General features: G+C 31.3%; 1 protein-coding gene across 1 annotated transcript; it reads right to left on the bottom strand.

The window, feature by feature from the left end:
• Positions 1–19,605: 19,605 nt before the first annotated feature.
• On the bottom strand, positions 19,606–20,938 carry LOC107857176 (B3 domain-containing protein Os06g0112300). The gene is made up of 3 exons (XM_016702113.2): positions 20,689–20,938; positions 20,454–20,600; positions 19,606–20,038 (listed from the first exon to the last, which is right to left on the bottom strand). Exons 1-3 carry the CDS (start codon positions 20,692–20,694, stop codon positions 19,733–19,735), a joined length of 459 nt encoding a protein of 152 aa, XP_016557599.1. The 5' UTR covers positions 20,695–20,938; the 3' UTR covers positions 19,606–19,732.
• Positions 20,939–27,460: the final 6,522 nt, after the last annotated feature.

Below are 27,460 nucleotides of genomic sequence, written 5' to 3'. Positions count from 1 at the left end.
ATATATATATATATATATATATATATATATATATATATATATACATATATGTTGTAATGTATATATATTGTAGTATATTTTATTTAAAGTAGTACATATACATTGAATAGAGCGTATATATGTGAATGTATCTTCTATAGACGTGTATATTTAACGCATACATGTGTATATATTTTATAAATTAGTATATAACTATATATATATATATATATATATATTGTAATGTATATATATTGTAGTATATTTTATTTAAAGTAGTACATTTACATTGAATAGAGCATATATATGTGAATATATCTTCTATAGACATGTATATTTAACGTATACATGTGTATATATTTTATAAAGTAGTATATAACTCTCTCTCTCTATCTCTATCTCTCTCTATATATATATTGTAATGTATATATATTGTAGTATATTTTATTTAAAGTAGTACATATACATTGAATAGAGCGTATATATGTGAATATATCTTCTATAGACGTGTATATTTAACGTATACATCTGTATAAGTTTTATAAATTAGTATATAACTATATATATATATATATTGTAATATATTTTATTTAAACTTTAAAGTAGTACATATACATTTAATTGTGCGTATATATGTGTAATTGTGTATATGTGTATATATTTTTTAAATTCTAATGTAGTATATACTATATATATAGTGTATATGTATTGTTTAAAGTATTTAAAATATATATATAGGTGGGTATATATAGTGTACATTGAAAAAAACTTTTTTTTTGACTGGGTTTGACCGAATTTTTAATCGAGTTTGACCGAATTTAGATGGGTTTGATCGGGTTGGGTTAAGTGGGCCGCGTTAGGGCTATTTTTAAAAATTTTACTATTGAGCCCGGCCCTCCCGGTCCACTTAACCCTAACTCGGACCCGGTCCAGCCCACGATCCGGATAAATTTAAAGGTCCGATTTCGGATTGACCCGACCCGATCCACTTAACAGCCTTAGGCAGGATTCACAAAAGAAATTAACAAGGTTTTTTTAGGCTTAGCAAAAATAGGGTCTTTTGCCTTTTTTTTTTTAGTTATTCGAATCCAATATCTTCTGTTGGAAGTGTCAATAATTCCTTAATTTATTAACTTAATTGATTTTGATCCGCTTAAATTCAATCTAATTCGTCTTTTGACACCTCTACTTTATCCTACTTTTTATTATAGCTCTATTTCGTACTTATTTTTCGTATAGATTTATCCTTCAATTTATTAATATATCATATTATGTGATGATTAAAAACAACATAATCTATCAAACATAATATATATTAAAATAATATATGAGTATATTATTCTTGTAGTTGTAAATTTTCAAGATGCTACTATAAATTCAATTTCTCTTTCTTATTGTATTGAGTCTTTAGTCATATTTTTTAAAAATTCTTTAAACTTCATTGAAAATTGACTAACTTATATGTGGAGAGAGGATATGTACTTTAAGCTTGCTTGTTGGGTAAAGGTTTCTTGACAAACCTGTCAAATGGGCCGGTTTGACCCAGCCCATTTAGTCAACCCAGTTCGATTTGACCCGACCCGATTAGCTCATAGACTGTAGGGTACCGAGTCCCAAGCTAGACCAATTTTAAAATTGGGCCTGTTTAACCCGGCCCAGACCAAAATCGATCCAGGTCCGCCGATTAACCAGTCCTACCCAGATACTATTTAAAAAATAAAACAAATATAAATTAGAATTTATAAAATTGGACCGTTGGGCCCAGCAACTATATGACCGTTTGGGCCCCCAAAACGGCTATATGCCCTTTTAAATTAAAAAAAAAATCAATTAAAATATTTTTTAAAACAAAAAAAATTCATATAAATACCCTACACTTTCAAATCATTTTCCACACAATTTTCATTCTCTCAAATCTCATTCTCTCTCAAATCTCAATTCTCAAAATTCAAATATTCTGTATATTTCTTAAAGTGCTCAATTTAATTTTTTAATTTTGCAATTACAAAGTACGAGTGGAAGTTTCTAAAGTCGCAACCTTCGGATACTTTCAAAATTTGATATTGTCGTTCCATCTCTTACTTTTATTTTTTAATTAATGTATTAATTGTTGAATATTTAATTTTATTATATTTGTATATTTTGAATTTTTTTAGTTTGATTTATATTATGGATAAATTAAGAAACTTGCCACTAAAAGTGTAAACAAAATTTATTCCGGAAGTGGTAGTGGTAGTAAAAAGCAAATTATTGACGGTAGAGGTAGTTCAAGTAGTAGATATACCCATGTGTCTCCGCCTCCGGTACCGCTTAGTCAACCTTTTGAGAAAGAAGTAGGTGTAGGTGCTCACGATATGGATTATGTAGAAGCTCAAAAAAATTATGGTATAGAAGAAAAAGAATGAAATAGATGCAGTTGATTTAGATGAAAATAATGAAAATATTGGTGAGACACCTACAGTAGAAAATGCTAACGTTAGATCTGAATCGGTTAATCTCCCTCCCCATACTCCCCGTGCCCTAAAAGATCGTAGAACAACTAGTATTGCATGATAATTTTTTACACGTATAGGAAATACTGATGAGGTGCAATGCAATATTTGTCAACAAATATGTAAGCATAAAAGAGGAGGTAAGCAAGGGGGTACGGGTACGTTAATGAGACTTATAAGTGATAATCACGAAAGAGAGTTATTTATTGTAAAAGATGGTCAAGATGTTGGTGGGCCAACACAGACTAGAATGGACCCAGCAACCGGTCGAGTAATTAAGAAGTATAATAAATTGAGGAACCGGGAAGAAATAGCAATAATGGTAGTTGTGGGTTGTTTGCCTTTCAGTTTTCCTTCTTCGGATGTTTTTATTTATTATATTCAAACAATTTATAATCTTATGCTTAATGAGATTCCTAGAAGTACTTGTCGGACCCATATTTTTAGACTTCATTCACAATATGTTTTTTATTTATCTACATTGTTAAAAAATATTCAATGTAGAATGACTCTAACTTCTGATCTTGGTCGTGCTGTTAATAAAAATGATTATTTAACCATTACTTGTCACTGGATGGATAATAATTTTGTTATACAAAAACGTATTCTAGCTTTTTTGTATGATGAAGATCGTAAACATATTGGAGAAATTATTGCTGAATCGATTGGTAAGGTTGCAGAATTTTATGGTATTGAAAATAAAGTCTTATGTATTGCTTTTGATAATGATTCTAACAACAAGACTGCTATTACAAAGTTAAAAGTTAGACTCTCTCCGCCGTTATCTGTAATATTTCATGTTAAGTGTGCTTGTCACATATATAATTTAATTGTAAGAGATGGTCTTGAATTTTTTTAGCTTTATATTGAAAAAATCTGGCTTGTTGTTGGTTTTATTCAAGAAAATAATCGAAGAAAAAGAATTAGAGAATTTAAAGTTAAATGTGAACAAAATAAACTTGCACCGATATTGATGCCTAAAGAATGTGATACTAGATGGAATGCTACGTATATTTTTTAAAAACTTATCATACTTATAGAGTTCCTATTACACTAACTTTTAACTAACATTGTGGTTCATTTGCTGATTCAGCTGAATGTATGCAACATGATTTTGATTGGGCTGTAATTGATGATCTTGTTAAGTTTTTGAAAAAAATTTATATAGCTACGGTTGAATTTTTGGTGCTTATTATACTACTGTTTGTAATATTTCAGCATATATAGCAAATATTTCTGATCTGCTGAAAGAATATAAGAATAAAGAAGGTTACAAATAAGCTGTTGGTGCTATATTTGCTAAATTTAAAAAAAAAAAATAATTTTTCCTATTTACTTGGTTGGTGCTATGCTAAATCCGTGTATGAAATATACTACTATGTGTCACTTTAGTCATCTTATTTATTCTAACTTAGAGATAAATACTAACAATGATTCTGATGCTGGAGAATAAGAACAACCAGATTTGTGGACGGCTATGGGTGATGCGAACGCTTACATAGATAAATTATATAACCATTATGCTGATTTACTTGATTTAGCTGTAACGATAAATATCACTCCAACTGTCGCTCCTCATCCTTCCGAGGAGTCATCATCTTCTAAAAGGCCGGGACATAGTGATTTTCCTAATTACTTTTATGATTTAAATTGTTGGAATAGTGTTGAGGCGGAAACTTACACAACAACTTATTGGGAAGAGCTTAAGTGTTATCTTCGAACGCCGCTGGAGGATCGCAGACGACGGATCAACGCGTTGGATTGGTGGAAGAATAATGAAATTCAATATCCTGTGCTTTCAAGATTAGCTAGAGATATATTGAATGTTTCAATGTCAACTGTTGCATCGGAGAGCGCTTTTAGTCAGGGACGACAACAGCTTGGAGACAACCGACACTCATTGGGAAACAATGCTATGAATGTTCTAGTTTGCCTTAGAGATTGATTAGAGCGGAACGAAGAAATCAAGGAATGGAGGTGGAGCCGAAATACGAACAAAAACTTGAAGAAATTATAACTTCAAAGGAGAACTCAACAGAAATAAGTCCAATGAATGATTCTCCCCCCCCCCCCCCCCCCCACATTGATTTTGACTATCCAGTTCCTGTAAATGTTAACATGGATGAGTTGGAAAAAATTATGAAAACTTTGTAGATTTTTCATTCATGTACATTATAAACTTTGAATCATTTTGCAATCAATAAAATATAACATTCATTCACTGATTACTTTGTAATTTTTTCCATTTAATGATTTAAATTGAATTTCTAGTTTAAATTAAATACTTAGTTTTAATATATTACTAATTTACTGTCAAGTTTTACACTAAGTAATAGACAATTAGACATAACAAACATATAACCATGTAGACACATAATAAAAAAATAAATTTCTTTTAAGTTCAAAACTTCAAGTATTATTAATTTATTATATTAAGTAGCATATTATTTAAAATAGTACATATATTGAATGGTACGTATATATGTGTATATATAAACTCTAAAGTAGTATATATTTAAGGTATACATGTATATATGTTTTATAAATTAGTATATATATATATTGTAGTATATATCCTGAAGTATATGTTTTATTTAAAGTAGTACATATATTGAATGGTACGTATAGATGTGTGTATATAGAATATAGACTCTAAAGTCTAAAGTAGTATATATTCAAGGTATACATGTGTATATGTTATATAAATTAGTATATAACTATTCTAGCGGTTCTAACCATGAAGAGGGGCACCCTTTTTCTCATCTTTTAACAGGCTTAATAGTCACGGCTTGCTAGACTTAGTCACTAAGACAAAGCCAACCCAAGTAGTACTAACTTCGACTATACCACCATCTCAGAATCAAGCTAAGAAACTATAGAAAAATTCCTTTATATTTCAGTTGATTTTTCGATTTGGTTTTTCGATCTTAGTCTATAGGTCTGGATGGCCGCGTGGACTACCGCCCGCCCTCAGATCCTGTAACCTGGTATCAAAGCCTAGGAACTTTCATAGTTATTATGTAATAGATCTGAACTTTTTAGCATAGACATGAAATCTCTACTCATGAAAATGGGAGATGTGAGTACTAAGAATACTCGACTTGAAGAGGTAGATATACCTCAACATCTTGACTTGTTAAACAAGTGGACTATTCGAACAACTGATGTTAAAACCATTTATGATTATGGTTGGTTTGATAAAGTTCTTTCTAAATAGATAATAAAGACTACTGAACAGTCTTTGGCATTAAATTCGTCAGAACAGAGGATTCGTTTATTAAATAAATGTGATATTGATTTATATAAAAATCATTATAATTTTATGCATATTGGATTGGTTCAAATTGCCTTTAAGCCTTTAACCCTTAAAGGGTTACCAGAGACATTTTTAGTAGCTCTTCGAGATGCTAGAAATCTGAATTTAAGGTAGTCTCTAATGGGATTCATTGAATCCACAGTGGCATATAACTCAGTTTACTTCAATACTCAGCCAAATTTGCAATTATCTTTGACTGATGTAAATATTCTTGATGCTTTAACATTAAATGTGAAAACGCATGGTTATAATTATGCGCCTGGATCTGAATTGATATGTTTGTCATATAGAATTTACTATAGATTGTTATCTACTTTGAATCCTCGATGCAAGTTATACGATACATCGGATCAAACTATATTAATCGAAACTAATTTTGCAAGGTCTAAGGTCACCACAAGGAGACCAATTAAATGGGATAAAATTGAATTCCCATCCACTTGGACCTTAAATTCGGTTATATCACCTAATCAGGTTACTGATAACTTGACAAATAGTTAATTGTCATATATTACTCAAAATCTAGATGGTAGGATTTGCATTCAGTTTGATGATAACTCTACTGTTTATAACAGACAATTATTTTTCATGCCTAAATTATTACCTATCATGCATCATATTTCTCCTTTAGAACCATCATATGGTTCAGCTAGGAGTCGTGCATCATCTTTACATACTATTAGTACCGACTCTACAAGATTTGTAAAAAAGGCAAAAATTAATTCTCGAATAAAAATTGTTCAAGAAAATGATAACATCTCTGATAGGGATGTTCCTACTGCTTCAGAAATGGACTTTGATGTAAATAATGTTTAAATTATTCCACACCAAATAAATTTTAGTCCTGGATCCCAGGCAAGAAATTATCTTAAAAAAGAATTTTTTTCATAAAAAATGAAACCAGTTTAGAACTTGGTTCTTTGAGACTTATAGTCCTGATGAGATGAATAATATTTCTCAAGAATTCTATGAAACTTGTGCATTGCATAATCAAATTATGTATTTTGTACCGTGATTTATAAACACTTATTTGCCTCTATATATCAAGGTGTTGGAAAAATCATATCAAGATGTAAGTGGTAATATAGTCATAACTGTATACCCTCCCCAAGCACCTTTCATTTTACCAAATAATACTGGTATCACATTTTTTGCATTTTAAAAATTCATTGATAATGAAGTTGCTAAGGTAACTATTGTAGAAATTAATAATTTGATTTCTCAAAATAATTATTTGAGATTATATGTGAAGGTTTTGGGAGAACATATTTCTTTCCTTGATAAGAAACTAGATGAATTAATTGATTTGATAAAAAAATTGAGTATTAGTCCAAACTCTGCTGATATTGCTTCCTCTTCCGAGAGTAAGACAGAAGATTTAACGACTAAAACCAGTATTCAGAGCCCCCCTGATATTGAGGACTTTTATTTCTCTAAATCACCCTTGCATAATTTAGAACAGCTTTTGGATAAGAAGCTTTCTGGTTAAAATATTCGGTCCATTGATTTGTCTAATGCCTTTGCTGATAGCTTAGAATCCGCCTTTGTTGATAGGACTCCTGATTTGAAGAATCAGACCAAATCAAAGATTAATAAGCTCAGAGGAATGATTAGAAAATAGTCGGGTAGAAATCCCAGATATGCTGATTCACCCCGAATGCAAACTTATTACTATCCGCGACCCACTCCTCAAGATGTTCTGATAGAGGAAAGGAATTGGAATTAGACTAATACGTCTTATAATAGAGATGATATTTATGAATGGAATCTTGATGGCTTAACCGAGAGGTAATTAACTATCCTCGTACACCGCATTATAATGTATTCAACGGTGTGCAAAGCCACTGGTGATAGAGAAAATAGAACTGATAAAGTTATATGTAAAATGATAGTTGCTGGTTTTACTGGATAACTTCGTAGCTAGTGAGATAATTTTTTAACTAATGAACAAAGAGAGAAAATCTTTAATGTTGTAGCTACTAGTCCAGGGATTAATAACTTGGGAAGAGCCCTTCCTACCAATAGAAAAAGCCTACCCAAGTAGTACTAACTTCAACTGTACCACCATCTCAGAACCAAGTCAAGAAACTATGGAAAAAATTCTTTATATTTTGATAGAGTCTGGATCTTTTAGGATTATTATACAAAAGAAATTATATTTTCAGCATAGATATAAAAATTATCTAGCCGGACATAGTCACGACCGGAGAGAGAAAAAGAGAATATATAACTTAAAATAAAACAAATGAAATACCTTTGATGACCGGATGTAAGGCCGGAATAGTTATTAACTGCAAGCTTTTATTTCACACTTGAAATTATGTTACAAAAGAGAAGAGAGAGAACTTCAAGCAAGAGAGATAAATGAAAAAGAAAATATGAAAAGTTCTGCCTTCCCTAACAAATGAAGGCATTTATTTATAGAAAAAAAATTGTAAATAGTACTATGGGTTCCACATTTGGGTCCTATGCACAATGGATCTACTGTTTATGAATAGTAAGGGTTCCACATACGGATCCCGTATATAGTAAAAGATACTGTGTGTATCACACCTTGTTTTTCCTTTTAGTTTTCTAATAAATTCCTCAATTCTTGCAATAGTAGCATCATTTAGTGGTTGATTTGAAGGAATGGGTTGGGAATCTTGAACATCTTCGTCTGCGATATCATCGCTGGTTATACTCTTTATTGAGGTATCTGGACTATCGTACGGTTCCACTAACTTCATCAAGTTCTTTCTGACTTCTTCCAGATATTTCTCTATCATCTCAATCCTATCTCCATCATGTACAGAGATTTGTCGAGCAATATATTTTAATAATTTATCCTCAATAATATCCTTTTGAGGAGTGGTGGCATACTCTCGGACCTTATTTTCAACAGGTCTAAGAGTTCTTGTCCATTCAATAATCTTGTTTTGGGGTCTTTCCTCATGAGTTTGTCCCCAAAATTATTGTAGAATACTCGGTATAAACAAGGGACCTATTCTTTAGTGAACCCAAACTCCGGAGCCCATTTATGAATCCATGAAATAGAAAATTTGATAAAGAAATATATTTGATCAATTTTATCTAGGTTGCAGATATGATCTGCATGATATAATTCATTTAGACAAAGGGACACTTTGATCCATTGCTTATATAATTTGAGGAATGCATTAGGTAATATCTGGACGGTCGGACCATGATAAAACCACCTATGTATAAATCAATTAGGAATTGGCTCATCAAAGATCTTTGCACAAACTTTTATGAACCAAGTATATTTGTGTTTATCATTGTTATAATAGAGGGCTTTAGTAAAAGTCTGAATGTAGTCCCAATAAGTGAAATTAATTTTAAAACCTTTAAGCAACATCTGTCTTTCAGTCATTGAGGTCATACCCCAATCTTCTGCAGATATAATCCATTTAATACAACTTTAGAGAATCCATGAACACCTAGCTCTGCATTGTACGTAGAAAAGTGTTCGAAATCTGCGCATCCTGTGGTCATAAAGATGGTCTCATAATAAGCATGGGTCTTGTATGAGTCACCTGGGTAATATAAAGTATTTATTAAATATTTGTGAAGTATATTCCATGGTTCATTTTGTATCTGAATCTCAGAATTTTTGACGAAAAATATTATTTCTCTATTTTCAAGTTGCTTGTAGGGCTTGATATCATCATTTTCCCTAGCGATGGAGGCAAATGTATCACCTTGCCTTTGTAATGAGAAGTATGATTGCAATTGTCCATATAATGGATGATCTTCTGGAATATCTTCCAGATGAATTGATTGAGAAGATGAGGCTTCGCCTTTCTGTAAAACCTTGGAGTTTATCAAACTCCTATTTCCCATTTGTATTACTGGAAAATTTGATGATTCTTGAGAATATGATTGTCCTGGGGATGATCTTCCTCTTCCATCGGAGGCTGATCTTCCTCCTGATCTACCTTGTCCTTTTTCTCTGGCTATTTGCCATGGTGGGTCAGTAGCCATACTGCAAAGAGGGAAATTAATTAGATAGTTTCAAATCATACCAGTCAATATCTCTAATTTCTTCATAATTAAATACTGAAAATTCTTCTTCAACAATATCATAGATGATCTTATCAATTATGAGATTTTGAATGTCTCTGTATAACGGTATTACCTTTAAAATGGTAATCAAAATCTTTTCAGAAGAAACGATGTATAAAAATTCATTTTAACTGAGGAATTCTCTAGGTAAAAAATCGGGGAGAGAATTATGAATTCCTTTTTTATATCGAATTTCAAAATCAAAAGGGGCCAACTGAGCTTACCACCTTGCAAATATCAATTTTGAAGCATCGTGTTTAAAATCTTTATCAAACATGTATCTTACAGATTGAGCGTCCATTTTTATCAAAAACTTTTGATTATAAAGATCATCCTGAAATTTTAGAACACATTTAACAATGGTTAGCATTTCATGAGCTACCGTAGCATATTTCTTCTGACTATCAGTCCATTTACTTGAATGAAACCTTATCAATACTTCAGTTTTATTATGGGGATTTACTTATTTTAGTATTCCACCATAGCCAATATTCAAAGCATCAGTCTCAATAATTTTTTGTCAAGCTGGATTTGCTAAAGTTAAACAGGGTAAAGACTTAATACTCTGCTTAATATGTTTAACAAGATTAGTGTGACTATCTGTCCAAGAACCTTTATAATTCTTTTTTAGCCTATCGTATAATGAGGCTAAATCATGAGCTAAATTCTCATAGAAAGGGGAAATATAGTCCAGACTTCTCAAGAATCTCAGTAACTGAGTTCTATCAATTATAACATCAGGAAATTTATTAGCAAAATCAATAGATCGTTGGATAGAAATAATATTTCCTTGACAGATGTTGTGTCCTAAAAATCGAATGTTAATTTGAAACAAACTCATTTTTGGTTTAGATATCACCAAACCATTTTGTATCATAATTTTCATAAAAATATCAAGATGCCTAATATGTAATTCAAATGTTTTTGAAAATACTAAAATATCATCAATGTAAACGATGATGAAATCCATATAAGGATTGAATATATCATTCATTATTTTCTAAAATTTTGATGTGGAATTTTTCAAATCAAATGGCATGACATTCCATTTATATTGCCCAAAAGGAACATTAAAAGTAATTCTATAAGTATGCTCCTTGAATATTTGAATCTGCCAACATCCAAATTTTAAATCAAATTTAGAAAATATATTGACATCGTATAACCGAGATAGTAAGTCTTCTTTATTGGAAATAGGATACCTGATTCATTTTAAGTATTTATTCAAAGGTTTGTAATTTATTATCAACCTGAGAATACCTCATTTTTTTGTTGCATTATTAATATAAAAGGTGGTACAAGACCATGGAGATTTTGAAGGTTTTATCAAACCTTTCTGTAACAGATTATCAATCTTTTTTTTTGCAGAATTCAACTAATTCATCATTCATCTGACAAGGTCGAGATTTTGTTGGGATATTATCCTCAGAAAAATTATCTTCATATGGAAGAGTAACAATATGCTTTATGCAATTCCAAAAAGCACTGGAGTGATCAGCACAAATATCAACATCCATTTATTCAAAAATTAATTTAATTTTTTCCTGTATCTTAGCAGATTTCATTGTATCACAAATATTCATGCTAAGTAATTCAAGCTGTAAGAAATTAACATGTCTTTGCTTCATATCAATTAAAACATTAATATCTCTAGTTACTGGATCCGTAACAAAGGAATAAGATATTTCTTTATTCTTGTAAGTAGCAGTAAATCTTTTTGCATCAAGATGAGTATAAGGATAAATAGCATTTATGAAAAGAGTTCCAAGTATAATTGGAGGGTATAACTGATTTCTTTATCAAAATAAAAAAATGCGGTATACAACTTTATTCTGGAAAATATGAGTATTAAGAAATTTATACTCTATATCAAGAGCATGTTCAGATGCAGATTTGACTATATAAGTAGTTTTTTAAAAATATCTTGTGGGAATCAATCCCTCCTATATGCAACTAACGTCTGCGCCACTATCAATCATAGCAATATTGATTACAGAGAAGTGATTATCAATTAAAATAGTACATTTAATATACCATTTATGGGCAGTTACAATTTGCATCATGCCCAAAAAGTAATCATTTTTCAAATCAAGGAAATTTTTAAAATATCATCTGTATCACTTTCTTCGAATTTTTTTTCTTTTTCTTTGAAAATTTGTGTGGGGGAAATATCTTTCTTAATTTGCGAAAATTTGTGATCACAAATCATTTAATTTTGTTTAAGAGATTTAATCTCCTTTTTTAAGTTTTCAACTTCGGCTTTTAAATCATCAAAAGATGTATCTTTACCAGGAGTATAACTCATAGAAAGACATCTATTAACCTCTGATATAGAATAAGGCATAAAATAATTGCTATCAGTAGTTTTAGGCGTAAAGGTACATCTATTTGTAGTTTTAGAAGTACTAGATTTTGAACTAGTAGACAAATTTATAATCTTTTCACATAGTTTCTCATCCGAAACTTCTTTCAAAAGTTCTAACACATTATCAGAAGTGATGGTTTAAATATTTAAACCTAAATCTTCAAACTGAGACTGTAATTTATAAAATGCATCTTCACAAGTGCAGGTATCACCTTGACAATCAGAACAAGCATTAGCATTTCTACTATCAGATGAATCAGGCAATTTAATATCATTTTCTGAGTCAGATTCAGTATTATAATCAGATTTCGACCCTGGGGTGTATAACAAACCATAAACTTGATCATGCACATCATCAGCAAGACCTAAAGATTTAAGCTTCTGAAGCTTACAATTTGGAGCGATATGTCCAAAGTTACCACATCTATAACACTTAATTTTAGCAAGATCTCGCTTAGACCTATTTTTGAAAAATCTAATAATTTTCTATAGGCTTTTCTAGTTTCACGTTCTTCTTTGGATCTATATCTAGATCTTTTTTTTTTTGATAAGGCTGCTCACCTTTAGAATCTCTATTTCCTTTCTTCCTAGAAGTGGAAGTTGGTTCAGGTATACCAAACTGGGCACATAAATCTCCTATATGAGATTTTTCTCTAAGCATATCAATTTTAAGTTGTCTGGACATTTTTAACTCGTTACACAGGGTTAACCCTTCTTGTGTATAAGCTGCTATCAAATGACCATAGGTATAATCTTCCCAAGAAATTTCACCTGCGGAGCCTCTAAGGGCCTTTTTAACCCTTTCAGTAAATAATGGAGGAAGTCCGTCTATGAACTTGATCTTCCAATGTGCACATCTATTTTCAGGTAATTCCATAACCCGACTTAAAAAGGTGTCCTTATACCACCTAAATTCTCTACATCTAAGACCATTCAAGAGGGCACGAATATTTTTGTATTGATTGGTGAACTTACCATTAAAATGTTCTAAAATTGTAAGAACAAGAGTGTACACAACATCTTCTCTATTGGTAGGAAGGGCTATTCCCGGGCTATCACTCCCTGGACCAGTAGCTACAGTATTAAAAAATTTCTCTCTTTGTTCATTAGTTAAAAAATTATCCCACCTGCCGCGAAGTTGGCCAGTAAAACCAACAACTATTATTTTACATATAACTTTATCATTTCTATTTTCTCTATCACCAGTGGCTTTGCACACCGTTGAATACATCATAATGCGGTGTACGAGGATAGTTAATTGCCTCTAGGTTAAGCCATCAAGATTTCATTCATAAATATCATCTCCGCTATAAGACGTATTAGTCTGATTTCAATCCCTTTACTCTATCAGAACATCTTGAGGAGTGGATCGCAGATAGTAATAAATTTACATTTGGGGCGAATCGGCATATCTGAGATTCATACCGTCTATTTTTTAATCATTTCTCTGAGCTTATTAAGATCTGATTTTTCAAATCAGGAGTGCTATTAACAAAGACGGATTCTAAGCTATTAGCAAAGGCATTAGACAAATCAATGGGTCAAATATTTAAACCAGAAAGCTTCTTATCTAGAAGTTGTTCTAAATTATGCAAGGGTGATTTAGAGAAATGAAATTCCTCAATATCAGGGGGCCTCTGAATACTGGTTTTAGTCGTTAAATCTTCTATATTGCTATCGAAAGAGGAAGCAATATCAGCAAAGTTTGGACTAATACTTAGTTTTTTATCAAATTAATTAATTCATCTAGTTTCTTATCAAGGGAAGAAATCTGTTCTCCCAAAACCTTCACATATAAGCTCAAATAATTATTTTGAGAAATCAAATTATTAATTTCTGCAATAGTTACCTTAGTAACTTCATTATCAATGAATTTTTGAAATGCAGAAAATGTGATATCAGTAATATTTGGTAAAATGAAAGGTGCTTGGGGAGGGTATACAGTTGTGACTATATTACCACTTACATCTTGATATGATCTTTTCAACAACTTGACATATAGAGGCAAATAAGTGGTTATAAACCACGGTACAAAATACATAATTTGATTATGCAATGCACAAGTTTCATATAATTCTTGAGAAATATTATTCATCTCATCAGGACTATAAGTCTCAAAGAACCAAGTTCTAAATTGGTTCTATTTTTTATGAAAAAATTTCTTTTTAATATAATTTCTTGCATGAAATCCAGGACTAAAATTTATTTGGTGTGGAATCATTTAAATATTATTTACATCAAAGTTCATTTTTGAAGCGGTAGGGACATCCCTATCAGAGATGTTATCATTATCTTAAACAATTTTGTTCGGGGATTAATTTTTACCTTTTCTACAAATCTTATAGAGTCAGTACTAATAGTATGTAAAGATGCTGCACGGCTCCTAGCTAGACCGTATAATGATTCTAAATGAGAAATATGATGCATTGCAGGTAATAATTTAGGCATGAAAAATGATTGTCTCTTATAAACAGTAGAGTTATCATCAATATGAATACAAATCCTACCATCCAAATTTTGAATAATATGTGACAATTTACTATTTGTCAAGTTATCAGTAACCTGACTAGGTGATATAATCGAATTTAAGATCCAAGTGGATGGGAATTTAATTCCATCCCATTTAATTGGTCTCCTTGTGGTGACCTTAGACCTTGCAAAATTAATTTTGACTAATATAGTCGGATCCAATGTATCGTATAACTTGCATCGAGGATTCAAAGTAGATAACAATCTATAGTAAGTTTTATATGACAAACATATCAATTCAGATTCAGGCGCATAATTATAACCATGCGTTTTCACATTTAATGTTAAAGCATCAAAAATATTTACGTCAGTCAAAGATAATTGCAAATTTGGCTGAGTATTGAAATAAATTGGACTATATTCCACTGTGGATTCCATGGATCCTATTAGAGACTGCCTGAAATTCAGATTTCTAGCATCTCGGAGAGCTGCTAAAAATGTCTCTGGTAACCCTTGAAGGGTTAAAGGCTTAAAGGCAATTTGAACCAATCCAATATGCATAAAATTATAATGATTTTTATATAAATTAATATCACGTTTATTTAATAAATGAATCGTCTGTTCTGACGAATTTAATGCCAAAGACTGTTCAGTAGTCTTTATTATCTGTTTAGAAAGAACTTTATCAAACCAACCATAATCGTAAATGGTTTTAATATCAACTTTTGAAATAATCCACTTGTTTAACAAGTCAAGATGTTGAGATATATCTATCTCTTCAAGTCGAGTACTCTTAGTACTCACACCTCCCATTTCCATGAGTAGAGATTTCATATCTATGCTGAGGTATATATATGTATATATAAAATATAGACTCTAAAAGAGTATATATTTAACGTATACATGTGTATATGTTTTATAAATTAGTATACATCTTGTAATATATATTTTATTTAAAGTAGTACATAAATTGAATGGTACGTATATATGTGTACATATTTTCTATAAATTCTAAAGTAGTATATATTTAAGGTATACATGTGTATGTATGTTTTATAAATTAGTATAGATATTATAGTATATATCTTATAGTATATGTTTTATTTAAAGTAGTATATACATTTAACTAACGTATAGTCGTATACATAATTACATGTGTAATTGTGTATATGTTTTTAAACTCTAATGTAGTATATACTATATATATATATATATATATAGTGTAAATATATTGTGTGTATATTGTTTAACGTATTTAAAATGTATATAGGTGGGTATGTATAGTGTATATTGGAGAAAAAATATTTTAATTTTTTTTAAGTTTGACCGATTTTGATCGAATTTTCAATCAGGTTTACACGGGTTGGACCGGGTTAGTTTTTTTGGGCCGGTCCCGAGTTGTTTCTAAAAATATTACTGTTGGGCCCAGAATCAAATCGGCCCGTTTAACCTGGCCCAAATCCTGACCAGCCCACAACCCGCTTAAAAGAGACGGACCGGTTTCGGGTTGACCCGACTCGGCCCAATTGACACCCCTGGTTTTTGATGATGATGCTTGTTAATTAGTTAACCCGTAAAATCATAATTTGTCCAATCTATTCAAGTTTGAACTGATTATTGATCCGCTTATTTTATTAACTTCGTCTATTTTCATCTATTAAAATTTGGATTTATATCTAGTTTAAATTAATTACAGAGAAATTTTATCGAAATATTTTCAAAGGGACGTTATGTTATTTGATATCTTATATATAGTTATAATAATAAAAATAATAATAAATTTATAAGGTACTGAAAAGTTATTAAGGATAAATAAAAGACGAAATGGTCTGGTGGATCCTTGTATTTGTTCTGTTTTGTAATGTGAACTCTTTTACTTATCTTTTTGTTGTCTGAACACTTGAACATATTAAAACATAATGTTTTAAATCTTTTTTTATATATGTGATATTAAATTGATGAAGTGGAAAAACACGTGTTTTACAGGTAAGAGTTAAATGAATTGAGTTATGACCCTTGCTATGAGCTGCTTTGGGGAGAAATTGTTTTAGTAAAAAGTACAGGTATAAGCAAGGGTAAGCAAAATATGGGAATAGAAGGTCAAAAGTAAGTGTTATTTCTTAAGAGAAACTATTCGGAACATAACTAAAAGAAATCAAATTGAGAAGAGTCATTATGTTTGTTGATGGTAAAACTGTTATTGAAGAAGCAACAACGTCAAGGTCGAAGTCTCTGTTGATGCAGTGTCACTTGTTCAACAATGGTTGTGCTGTCGAAGGAAATTCAAGTATGGCTTATGATTCTCCCATTCCAAGATTCAATCCGTCTCGTTGTGGGGATTCAGGATTTCAAGAAGATGGGTGTACTACCACTGCCAACCGCCACCATCATAACAGTCACTATAATACCAAACATCTCTTACATCATAATACACCACCAACATTACTAATCACTAACATCAATCGTTACCATCACCACCAGCATTAAAAACCATCTCTATTATCACTAACAAATATAAATATTTTTTTTCAATCAAATAATAATTTTATTATATTAAATCAAATATTTTCTAATATATAATTATTTTTTATTTGAATTATATTTTCATTATATATATAAATAAATAATTTTTGCATATTCAGATATTGAAAAACGAATTGTATTAACCGTTTAGTTTTCAGATCTGAAGAAAACATTTCAATCAAGGTATCTGTAAATATGCCTTTAAACTTGATCTCAGATGAAATCTATGTATTTCAATTTTTGATGCGCACAAATAGACACTTAAAATTGCATAAAGTTTAACAAGTAGAACATGCATCCCATTTGACATCTCACACCAATAATCAATATATTTCGTTTTTTGTCAGTTTATACTTTATTTAAGACAAGTTTGCGATTTTATTTGACTCTTTATGAAGTGTTATTTTGTTGATTGACCAAATATAGATTAATGGATAATGAGAATTCCGTATAAATGGTATGAGGAACATTTGTGCTGGCACCGACGCCATGTTATGAGATTGTGTGACTATTTGACTGACTCGGGATGATTTTTTGGCCTTGAGGGCATGGCTTGTGACTTTTTTTGATTCATGTAAATATTAATTGATGGATTTCACTCTCTTTTAAGAATTCAAACTTTAAATGATCATGAAATTAATTTACTATATAAGAGCATTGTCTTAAAATACATAATTATTGTTTGGGATTGTGTGTATATTATGCATCACATTTCATGGAGATCAAAATGGGATGCCCGCCTAGTATTATATATGGATCAGATTTGCAAATCTGCACAATATTCTATACGGATCACAGTGACACGACTGCCTAATATTATGAAACAGAGTTGAATGTCTATTGATATTTGGACCTCGTAAATCCCTCCTCGCTCTCAACTATACGACTAAGTGTATACATAACAGATGCATTACATTCACTTAATAATTTCTATAACTTTGTTGTTATTAAGATTTGGGAATTTATGTTCTTATGTATGGAGAAGCTGACTATGTATTTTTGCGATATTGCTCGAGAGTTTATTTGTGTTAAATATATTGTTATTGACTTCAATTATAAGTCCAGTTCTGATAGAAATGAATTGATATAAGTGGTTGTGTACAGGACAGGACAGTATAGAGTCAATTCTCGTCATCACTTCATGTTAGAGTCAATCCATGATATTTCTAAGTACACTATTTTCATCAGTGACGGACCTAAAATTTTCATCAAGTAGGTTCAATCTATTAAAAATAAATAAATTAAGAAGCAAACAAAACAAAATTTAATAAATCAAAACATATTATTACAATTTTATTCTACGAATTTTCATTTCTTGAAATCTATTCATAATACTCTCACAAAAGACAATATTAAATATTTTTTTCCACACAAGGCATCAAACAAGTGGCGTATTTTTAATTTTTTTTAATTTTAATTTTTCAAAGGTTCTGGGTTTTGACGGGGAATAATAGAAATTGGAGATTATTTATTATCATTTTTTTAAATCATAAAAAAACAAAATTGGCCTTTTTGGCCCTTTGGTTTGGAAAAAAGAAAAGGGGGGGGGGGGGGGGGGGGGGGTGAGGGATTGGGATTATTATGAGGGCTGCAAGCAGGTTTGAACCTACGACGTTGAGGGATTAACAATTTGAACTCACTTTGTCACTAGGCTAGACACAACTTTTGTGTATGATGGGTTCAAATTAGCTATATAACTTTTCAACAAAACTGATTATATATACATATATACAGTGTAATTTTTTTACGAAGTGGGTTCATATGAACCCACATGAACCAAGGTCTGCCCCTGATTTCCATACTCACCCTACTTTTTTTGCACCTTTGTTGAGCAGATTCTAAATCAGGCATGAGTGTAGGCGATTCCATACCTAGCTGGTCATTCAAGATTTGAAGATAGATAAGTAGTTGATCTGAAGTTTTTGAATCTCCTTTATCCTTGTATTATGATTTATTTATGTTTTTCTCATTCTCAAATATTATAATAGATTATTGTCATACTTTGATAATTTATAGAGGTCTTGTATCAATGCTGTAAAAATCTAGGAATCTTTTATTTGGTTTTCCGCATTTTGTTCTAACTTTAATGTCAGGTGTTATCTAAGACATACTTTTATTTTGAGTTGACAATAATGTTATACACTATTTAATTAAATGTATGATCACATCCATTCAATTCTACAGTAATGTAGATGAATCCACATACATACTATTTCAAAAAATAAGAAATTAAATAAGATATGTGTAACCTTAAAAGTTCATAAATTCAAGCACACGTTAATTTTTTTTGACATTAATAATGAATTGCATCTAGAATAATAATTAAAAGATGTAAGTAGGATAGGTTTGAAATTGAATAATAACATATTCAAATAAAAATTGATGAAAATTAATGGGAATATCATCAACAGAATTTCATAGAGAAAAACTTAAGTATAAGCTTTAAGATAAACTATAGAAATCAAACGACAAAACTAATAAAATGAAATTTGCTAACGCTACACTATGAAATTGATAATGTTTTTAATCAATTAATATTAGCTCTTCATTGGTTGCACCCTTTTCATATTTAGGAATCAATTCAGCCGGAAAATCACCGTTGAGAATCTGAACTCTGAAATGAATTTTGCTAGTACTGCATTCAGTAAGTTCTAACAGAAGTCCATCTCCCACCTTCAGATAATTATCATCTGCAAACTTTTTCCACTCAATAAGTTTGTGCTTAAATTTGACTCCACCATAAAACATATTCCACTCCTTTCTACCATAAGTAAGGACAACAGGTGCTCCAGCAGAAGGAAGCTCCTTGTTCATTTTCTTGGGTATATACTGTCAAACGTTAAAAAAAAAAAATGGTATTAAAAGAGACAAAAATCTAGAAAAATCCTAAGCATCCAACTCGAACCTTGTGTACGAGTATACACACACGTGCGTGCGCACGCGTGCACACACACATAATACATATATATAGAGCATAAACTTAAACCTAGAACCTATGATGTTTGACCTGGAATTCACCGTTGCATTTTTTTAGTTTTTCACTTGATATTCAAAAGTAAGAGCTTGACTATTCGTGTATACATCAGAACACATATTGAGGTAAAGGTCTACATAATAAAGATGACTCGATACCCAATACAATACCTCTAGTTAAAAGTGAGAGTCACCACTAAAAAGATCTACTTTTAACAAACACTAACAAAAAAGGTATTCTATATAAAGAGATGAGAAAAACTGGAGTTACCAAACTATATATGGGCTTGACATTGCTCTTTGTGAGAATCATATCAATATATGATTTTTCTTCAGAAACTGGCCAGTATTTACCATCATCGATTTCTTGAATTTTAGAGCTTCCAATCTTGATTTTTTTTGTGGTAGAGTTATCTTTCTGGAAAAAAAAAAAATCAATATGCAAGCTTTAAAATCTACCAAGAAAGGAAAGTAGCAAAAGTGCATTAGAAGTCGTGAAAATATACCTCCATTGAAGATTGATCTTTCGTTTTGACTCAAGCGAACCACTTTACAGTAAGATATCACAGATTTAGACTTTCACTAAGCACCCTGTATGATGCTTAACAACTCGCTTACAAATTTTTTATAATCTTGAAACTTAGATAAGCCTTTTTAACTCTAGATCTCCAGGAAAACACTAATTTATAGAAAGGCGCAAAAGAATTAATAAAGAAAACTTTTATAATTGTCAAGACTCAGAAGATTTTGTTTGATGAATTTCCTAATGGATGCCACTTTATTTATACTACTAATCTAGGGACTAATGAATAAACAATAATTGTTGCACAAGTTCCTACGTATATACAAATAAGTCTCTTTTCTAGAATACTCTACATGCCTAGAATGTTCGAAGATCTTCTATGTAATTTATGAAATTCTATAAATTTTACAAAAAATTCGAACATTTTTCTAGAATATTCCACTGAGGACTAGTCGATCTTGTTCTTACATAAGACTTTCAGATGGACAATTTTGTGCTATATGGCACCAACGTGGCACGATGACATGAGGTTTCTTTGTCTACTTTTGAATTTTTTAACTTAAGTAACGCAATGTCAGTTCAATTCGAAAAAATATATTTTTAATTTGACACGAGATTGTTACAACTGAAAAATAAATAAATAAATTAAATAACTACTTGTAAAGTCTTGCAAGAGTAATTCTTTCTTTGTATGCTTTTGAAGTTCTTAATTAAATAACTTGAAGTTTCTTTAGTTGTTTTCGATGTTTTTAATAGAAATAACGTAAACAAATTTTGTCTGCTTTTAAGATTCCTAACACAAATAATTTGAGATTTCTTTGTCTTTCTTTAAAATTTTTAACACAAATAACGTAAGGTCAGTTCAATCCGCACAACGTTGCTCTTGATTTAGCACAAGATTGTTCTGATTTAAAAAATTACAAAATGACTTTATAAGTCTGACTAAAGTAATTTTTTTATCTGCTTTGGACATTTCTAATACAAATAACGCGAAGTTTCTTTATTTTTGTTTGAAATTTTTAATAGAAATAATGTGAAATTTCTTTCTCTACTTTTAAACTTATTTTAACACAAATAACGTGAGGTTAGTTCAATCCAAAGATTCTCTTGATTTAGCAAGAGATTATTTTGGTTTAAAAAATTACAAATCAAATTAATAATAACTTTTTAAGCATGAAAAAAAGTAATTATTTCTTTGTTTGCTTTCAATATTTTAATAGAAATAATCTGAAATTTAGTTGTCTGCTTTCAAAATTCTTAATACATGTAATGTGAGGTTTCTTTGTTTGCTTTTGAATTTCTTAACATAAATTAGGCTTTAAAGTCTGACAAAGTATCTCTATTTTATTTTTTCTATTTTTGAAGAAGTTTTGTAACACAAATAATCTGAAGTTCTTTGATTGCTTTTAATGTTTTCAATAAAAATAACATGAAATTTCTTTATTTACTTTCAGAATTTGTAACACAAATAATGTGAGTTTGTCTATTTTTATAATTTTTAACACAATTAACGTGAGGCCAATTCTCAAGAAGACGCACTTGATTTGCACGAGATTGTTCTAGCTTAAAAAATTACCGTTCAATAATATTAAGATTTGTTAAGCCTGATAAAGACAATTTTTTATTTGTAAGTTTTTGAAGTTTTTAACACAAATAACGTGAGTCAGTCCAATCTGCATAATATGCTCTTCCTTTAGGACCAGATTGTTATGACTTAAAAGGATTACAAATCAAATTACATAACAACTTTTTAGGTCTGACAAAAAAAAAATTCTTTCTTGGAGTTCTTTTAAATCTCGACAAATGTAATTCTTTCTTTGCTTACTTTAAATTTTTTACTACAAATATTGTGTATTTCTTTGTCTACTTTTGTAATCTATAATAGAAATAAAGTGAATTTTTTGGTCTGCTTTCAAATCATTGACATAAATAATGTGAGATTTCTTTGTTTGCTTTTGAAGTTTTTGACACAAATAACATGAGGTCAGTTCAATCCACAAAAAGTTGATCTTAATTTAGTACGAAATTGCTCTGTCTTATAAATTACAAATCAAATGATATTGCGGCTTATAAAGCTGACAAAGTAATTCTTTATTTGTTTGTTTCTAAGTTTTTGTTGGGTTCACAGTAAATGAAAGGTGTGAATGAAAAATGGAAAAAAATCAGGTGGAAGAGAAAAAATTGAGATCACACTAATATGAAAAGTGTACTAAAAAATAGGAAAGCTTACTAAATCTTCCACATTGATGGGAGAAAGAAGTTTTAAAGTGTTTATATTATGAAACACACTCCAACATGGATAAGTGAGGCAAGGAATAAGAGATGCCTTGCACCATCGTCGTTGTCGCTCGCTTGGCTCAGGCTTCGTCGATCGATAAGATCTATCTTTTTGGACAAACTTTATTTGAATTTCAAAAAATACCAAAGGGAAACTGCAACGCAGTTTCCTGCAGTGTTTCGAACATCCATTTATACATGCATGCAGAATTTGAAACAGTGTTTCGAACTGATGCAATACTTCGAACTGGTGACACTGTTTCGTGAACTGGTATGCCTGTTCGGGAAAAGACATGTTCTTTGGATGAACGGACATGAATTTCCAGAAAAGACACACTATTTAATTGAACCAATGCCACCTTTTCAAAGAGGCATGTTATGGCTACATAAACCTGCTTTCATTCACAGGTTTAGATATGAAATTTCAGGATAAAAAAATACTCTTCTTATCTTCAAAAATTCAGTGTGATCATTCAAACTATTAAGTGCGTTCGAAGAGTCCAAATATTTGAGGTACCACTATATTTGGATTGCAGGCCATTTTATTCTGGGAGGAAAAATTCCATAACCTCGGTTATAGTGAGGGGAATTGTTTTCTTAAGGAAACTCTGTGAATTCGGACGACTTGGCCTTATTCATTTCTGTTTCATCTATTTTCTGAAAAAATAAAATACACTTCTTGGAAAGGTCATTTTGATCTTGTATTGAGGGTATTTGATATACTTCATTGTGTTCTTGTTTATACTTGAACTCTAGTTGAAATTGTTGTTTTGCATATATAGATTCTGCGTACCCGTAGAAGGAAATAACAGTTTTTTAATACAAACAACGTGAAGTTTTTTTATTTGATTTCAAAGTTTTTAACCTAAATAATGAAGTGAAATTTTTTAGTTTGCTTTTGATGCTTTTAACACACATAACGTGAGGTTTCTGTCTTCTTTCGAAATTTTTAACACAAACAACATGAAATTTGTTTCAGCGAAAACAATATATTACTTCTGGTCTTCTTAACTTAAGTAGTATATATTGGTAGTATTCATTTTATACAATCTTTGAAGTATCATTCATATCAATATACCCATAATATTTATGTAATGACCATCATTACTAGGAAGCACCTCGATTTTAATACGAAATTCATTTTTTTTTTGAGATATCATTCGCAACTTGCGTGGGATCATGAGTACTTAAACTTTTGAGGACTTAAATAATTTGGTTGGACTGACATCAACCCGCTATAGAGGTGAGCCTGCCGCTATAGTGGAGCGCCGCAGTCCAAAATTCTACTTAAGCGAAATGCTATAGAGGTGAGCCTGCCGCTATAGTGGAGCGCCGCAGTCCAAAATTCTACTTGCGAAATTTATTTTTCTTCGCCACTTTGGTTGAGATAAACGACGTGATAGGCCTAAAAAATCCCAAGGGCTACATCCCATGCCTTGGAACTATGGAGAAGAGGGGAAAGAAGTGTGAATGGGTCCAAATCCGTTAGTTTTCGTGAATAACACATTCGTAATCTTGACATCCGGACGGAAATGGCATTGATTCTTTCTTCCTATAGCTAGTTGACATCCAGGTAATCTAAGGTTAATGAAGTAGCATAGACCCGGATTAGAAAGCATAAATGTAACATAGATGGACAGGATGATTCATGTCCAAGCCTTCGGACACAGAGTTTGAATGGGTAAAATCGATTAGAAATTTGGGCAACATATAAATATGAATTGTTTATATAATTATTCATGTTATATTTTATGTATGTTATAAATTGGTGTTTTCCTGTCATAGATTCATGTGTTGTAGTAGGAAGGATAAATTATCGAGTATTAGTTAAACTTTAAGGAAAAGGATGGTACCAAGTAGGGTGTAGGGGAGTTTTCGAACAACTGAGGATGGTAATTCTTGTTAAAGTCTTTGAAGCTTAGTATTATGGATGCGTTGTGGTTAAGGACCCTCCGATAGTATTGGTGATGGTATTGTGTTTTAGTCCAATTTGTGCTATATGTGTTTGTTAACTACTTGTAGTGTGATTTGTTAGCGCCTATTATTTGGTTAGTCAAGGTAAATGATTTTACGATAATTAGATGACTTCACGTATCTCATTATTAATTGTGAAATGTTGGGAAACTAGAACGTTCTCATGGATTTTTGGTGAAACAAGAGTGGTAGACACTCATAGTTGGAATTTAGTACATAGACGATAATTGTTCTGTAGGTCATGTCTAGTGGGTGGGTGCATCACCCATATCACATATGTACGAGGGTCAGGTGAATTTAAAAGTTCCATGAGTGATATAGGGACTATGCTTATATGCTTGATATATGTGTACATATTTGAAAATTTATGTGATCCAAATAGTTATCATATGTTGGATATGGTTAGAGTTAGGGTTGTTGAATTGATTGTGATTTAACTATATAATTGTTCGCATGTACTAACTTGAATTGATTGAACGTGACTTGGTGATATTTGGTTGACTTGTGATTCTAATCCTGATTGTTGTGTTGCTTGTATGCCTAGTCTAGGTCGACTCGAGTATGGAATAACCCGAGGTATTATAGTTTAGTTAAGTGCAAACCTCTTACGACTTAATCCTTGTTTCTTATTAGGTCTGACTTGTTAGGTTATCTTGGATGGTGGAAGTTCACATGGAGTTGGGACAGATTAAAGAGTTATTTTTATGTTAGTGAGATAGGAGGGGAACGTACATATATAGTTATGGGTTGAATCCGATCTGATGACTGAAAAATCGAGTGGGCAAATCATATATTCAAGTGGGTCTTCCCTAGATATGATAAGTGATTTGTTAGGTTCTTGACCTAGGTATAGAACTTTTCCTTATTGTAGTCGTCCTCTAGGTGTTATGTCAACCCTCATTGTGAGGCTAGGCTTGGTGGTGCGAGGTGGTAGGGTCGTGGAAGAGGGATAGAGTGGTGTCTCGGGATATATAAATAGAGGTTGGGGGTGAGGGTGGAGAGGGGTGGAAGCAAAACTTTAGGGGTGGTATACTTAGTTTTAGAGCATGCATGTGTCTTTGAATATTTATGTTATATTTATGTAATCCAATTCGGGTCAATCGATAAGGTTTTTCGATATGTGTGATTGTACTGATTCTACACTTGCTATACCCTCTCTAGGTGTAGTCTTTTGTAGGAATCAGTGATGGTTTATTGACTATTGCGGTAGTGATCCTCCAACAACTCCCACTTTATCATTCTCAGTGGAAGTTGCGTCTTGTGTATTTTCCTCTTAGCAACTTTTGTACCTGTTTAGACTAAATTCTAGGATAGTTTATTTCCTTATTCTTTTTTTTTTAAAATTATGTAATATTGGTTAATTATTTTTGATTTATAAAAACTTTCGCATGTTATGTTTAGCGAGTGGTAAGAGGTTCTCCTATCTAGGTGGATTAGAGTAGGTGCTCTCACGATCCGGTAGTTTGAATTGTGAAAATTTATCATTAAATTTATTTAAATTACTCAAATCTAATTCAATTATATAGATATTTTTCAGGTATAAAATTTTCAGCCAAATATTAGATCACTTTAGTTTGTCGAACTAATAAGTAGGGTTGTTAAATAGCTAGGCTGGTCCAATAAAAAAATTGCGATTGATCATGGGTTCAAATTGAATATCAATTTGGGGAATGCAGATTTCAACTGAGCTAACTTATATCGAATTTAGGGAGGCCAATGAGGGGTCGGGCTAATTTTCTATTGCAATAATATTTTAAAAAAATAAAAATATATAAATTTAAATAAATTTATTATTTTTTAAGAAAAAGACTAACTTAGTGATACGAGTACGACCACGAGGATGGACGAGAACGAGTGCGTATTGAATCTGTCCAAGGAAGTGCACAAGTGAAGTGTGAAAGAGGGCCTAAATGCACTAAAAATAGCCTCTAAGTTACACTTGATGGACACCTCACCCTTGAGGGGTATTGTGGTCATTTTGTATTCTATTTTGTAATACACTATATATAGAACCTCTTAGAGTTTTTAGTCTTAGATGTTTATTGATATTGCAATTTGTAAGAAGAACATTTCTCCCTTGTGAGAAAGGCCTATGGCCGAAACATTGTAACTAGGATTTCCAACTTGAGTGTGGAATCATTCATGTTGGATTCATGCTTGGAATGTTGGGTGCTAGAGGAGGTTGAGGTCTCTCTTGTGCTCACCAAAGAGATAGGTATTTTTAGTGTGTAGTGTTAAGGGTTCAAGAGTGGAATGGGCTCTTGGGTTCTTAAGATTATACCATCACTTTGTCTATCTATCTATCTTTACGTATATTTCTTGGACTCTTTGTTGTTGTTCTAGTCAAAATCGTATATTGTTGTTTCCATTGTGTTATTATTCATCTTGTTCTTCATCTTTTTATCTTGATACTCTCTTTGTTAGTTTGTGATGGATGTTTTGGTGTCAAATACACCATTGTTATCTCGTATTACTATTGTTGTAGTGAATCCGAGAGTGGTCTC

This window comes from Capsicum annuum, chromosome 1 (assembly GCF_002878395.1).
Source record: "Capsicum annuum cultivar UCD-10X-F1 chromosome 1, UCD10Xv1.1, whole genome shotgun sequence".
Lineage (NCBI taxonomy): Eukaryota > Viridiplantae > Streptophyta > Magnoliopsida > Solanales > Solanaceae > Capsicum > Capsicum annuum.
The sequence above is the reverse complement of the archived record's forward strand: the minus strand, read 5'-3'. Positions and strand labels throughout refer to the sequence as shown.

What these genes read in the sequence shown, in the direction of transcription:
- LOC107857176 (XM_016702113.2), bottom strand. An exon ending in TCAAGCCCATATATAGTTTG is followed by an intron (nt 20,039 to 20,453) that starts GTAACTCCAGTT and finishes AACGTTTGACAG; the next exon opens with TATATACCCAAGAAAATGAA.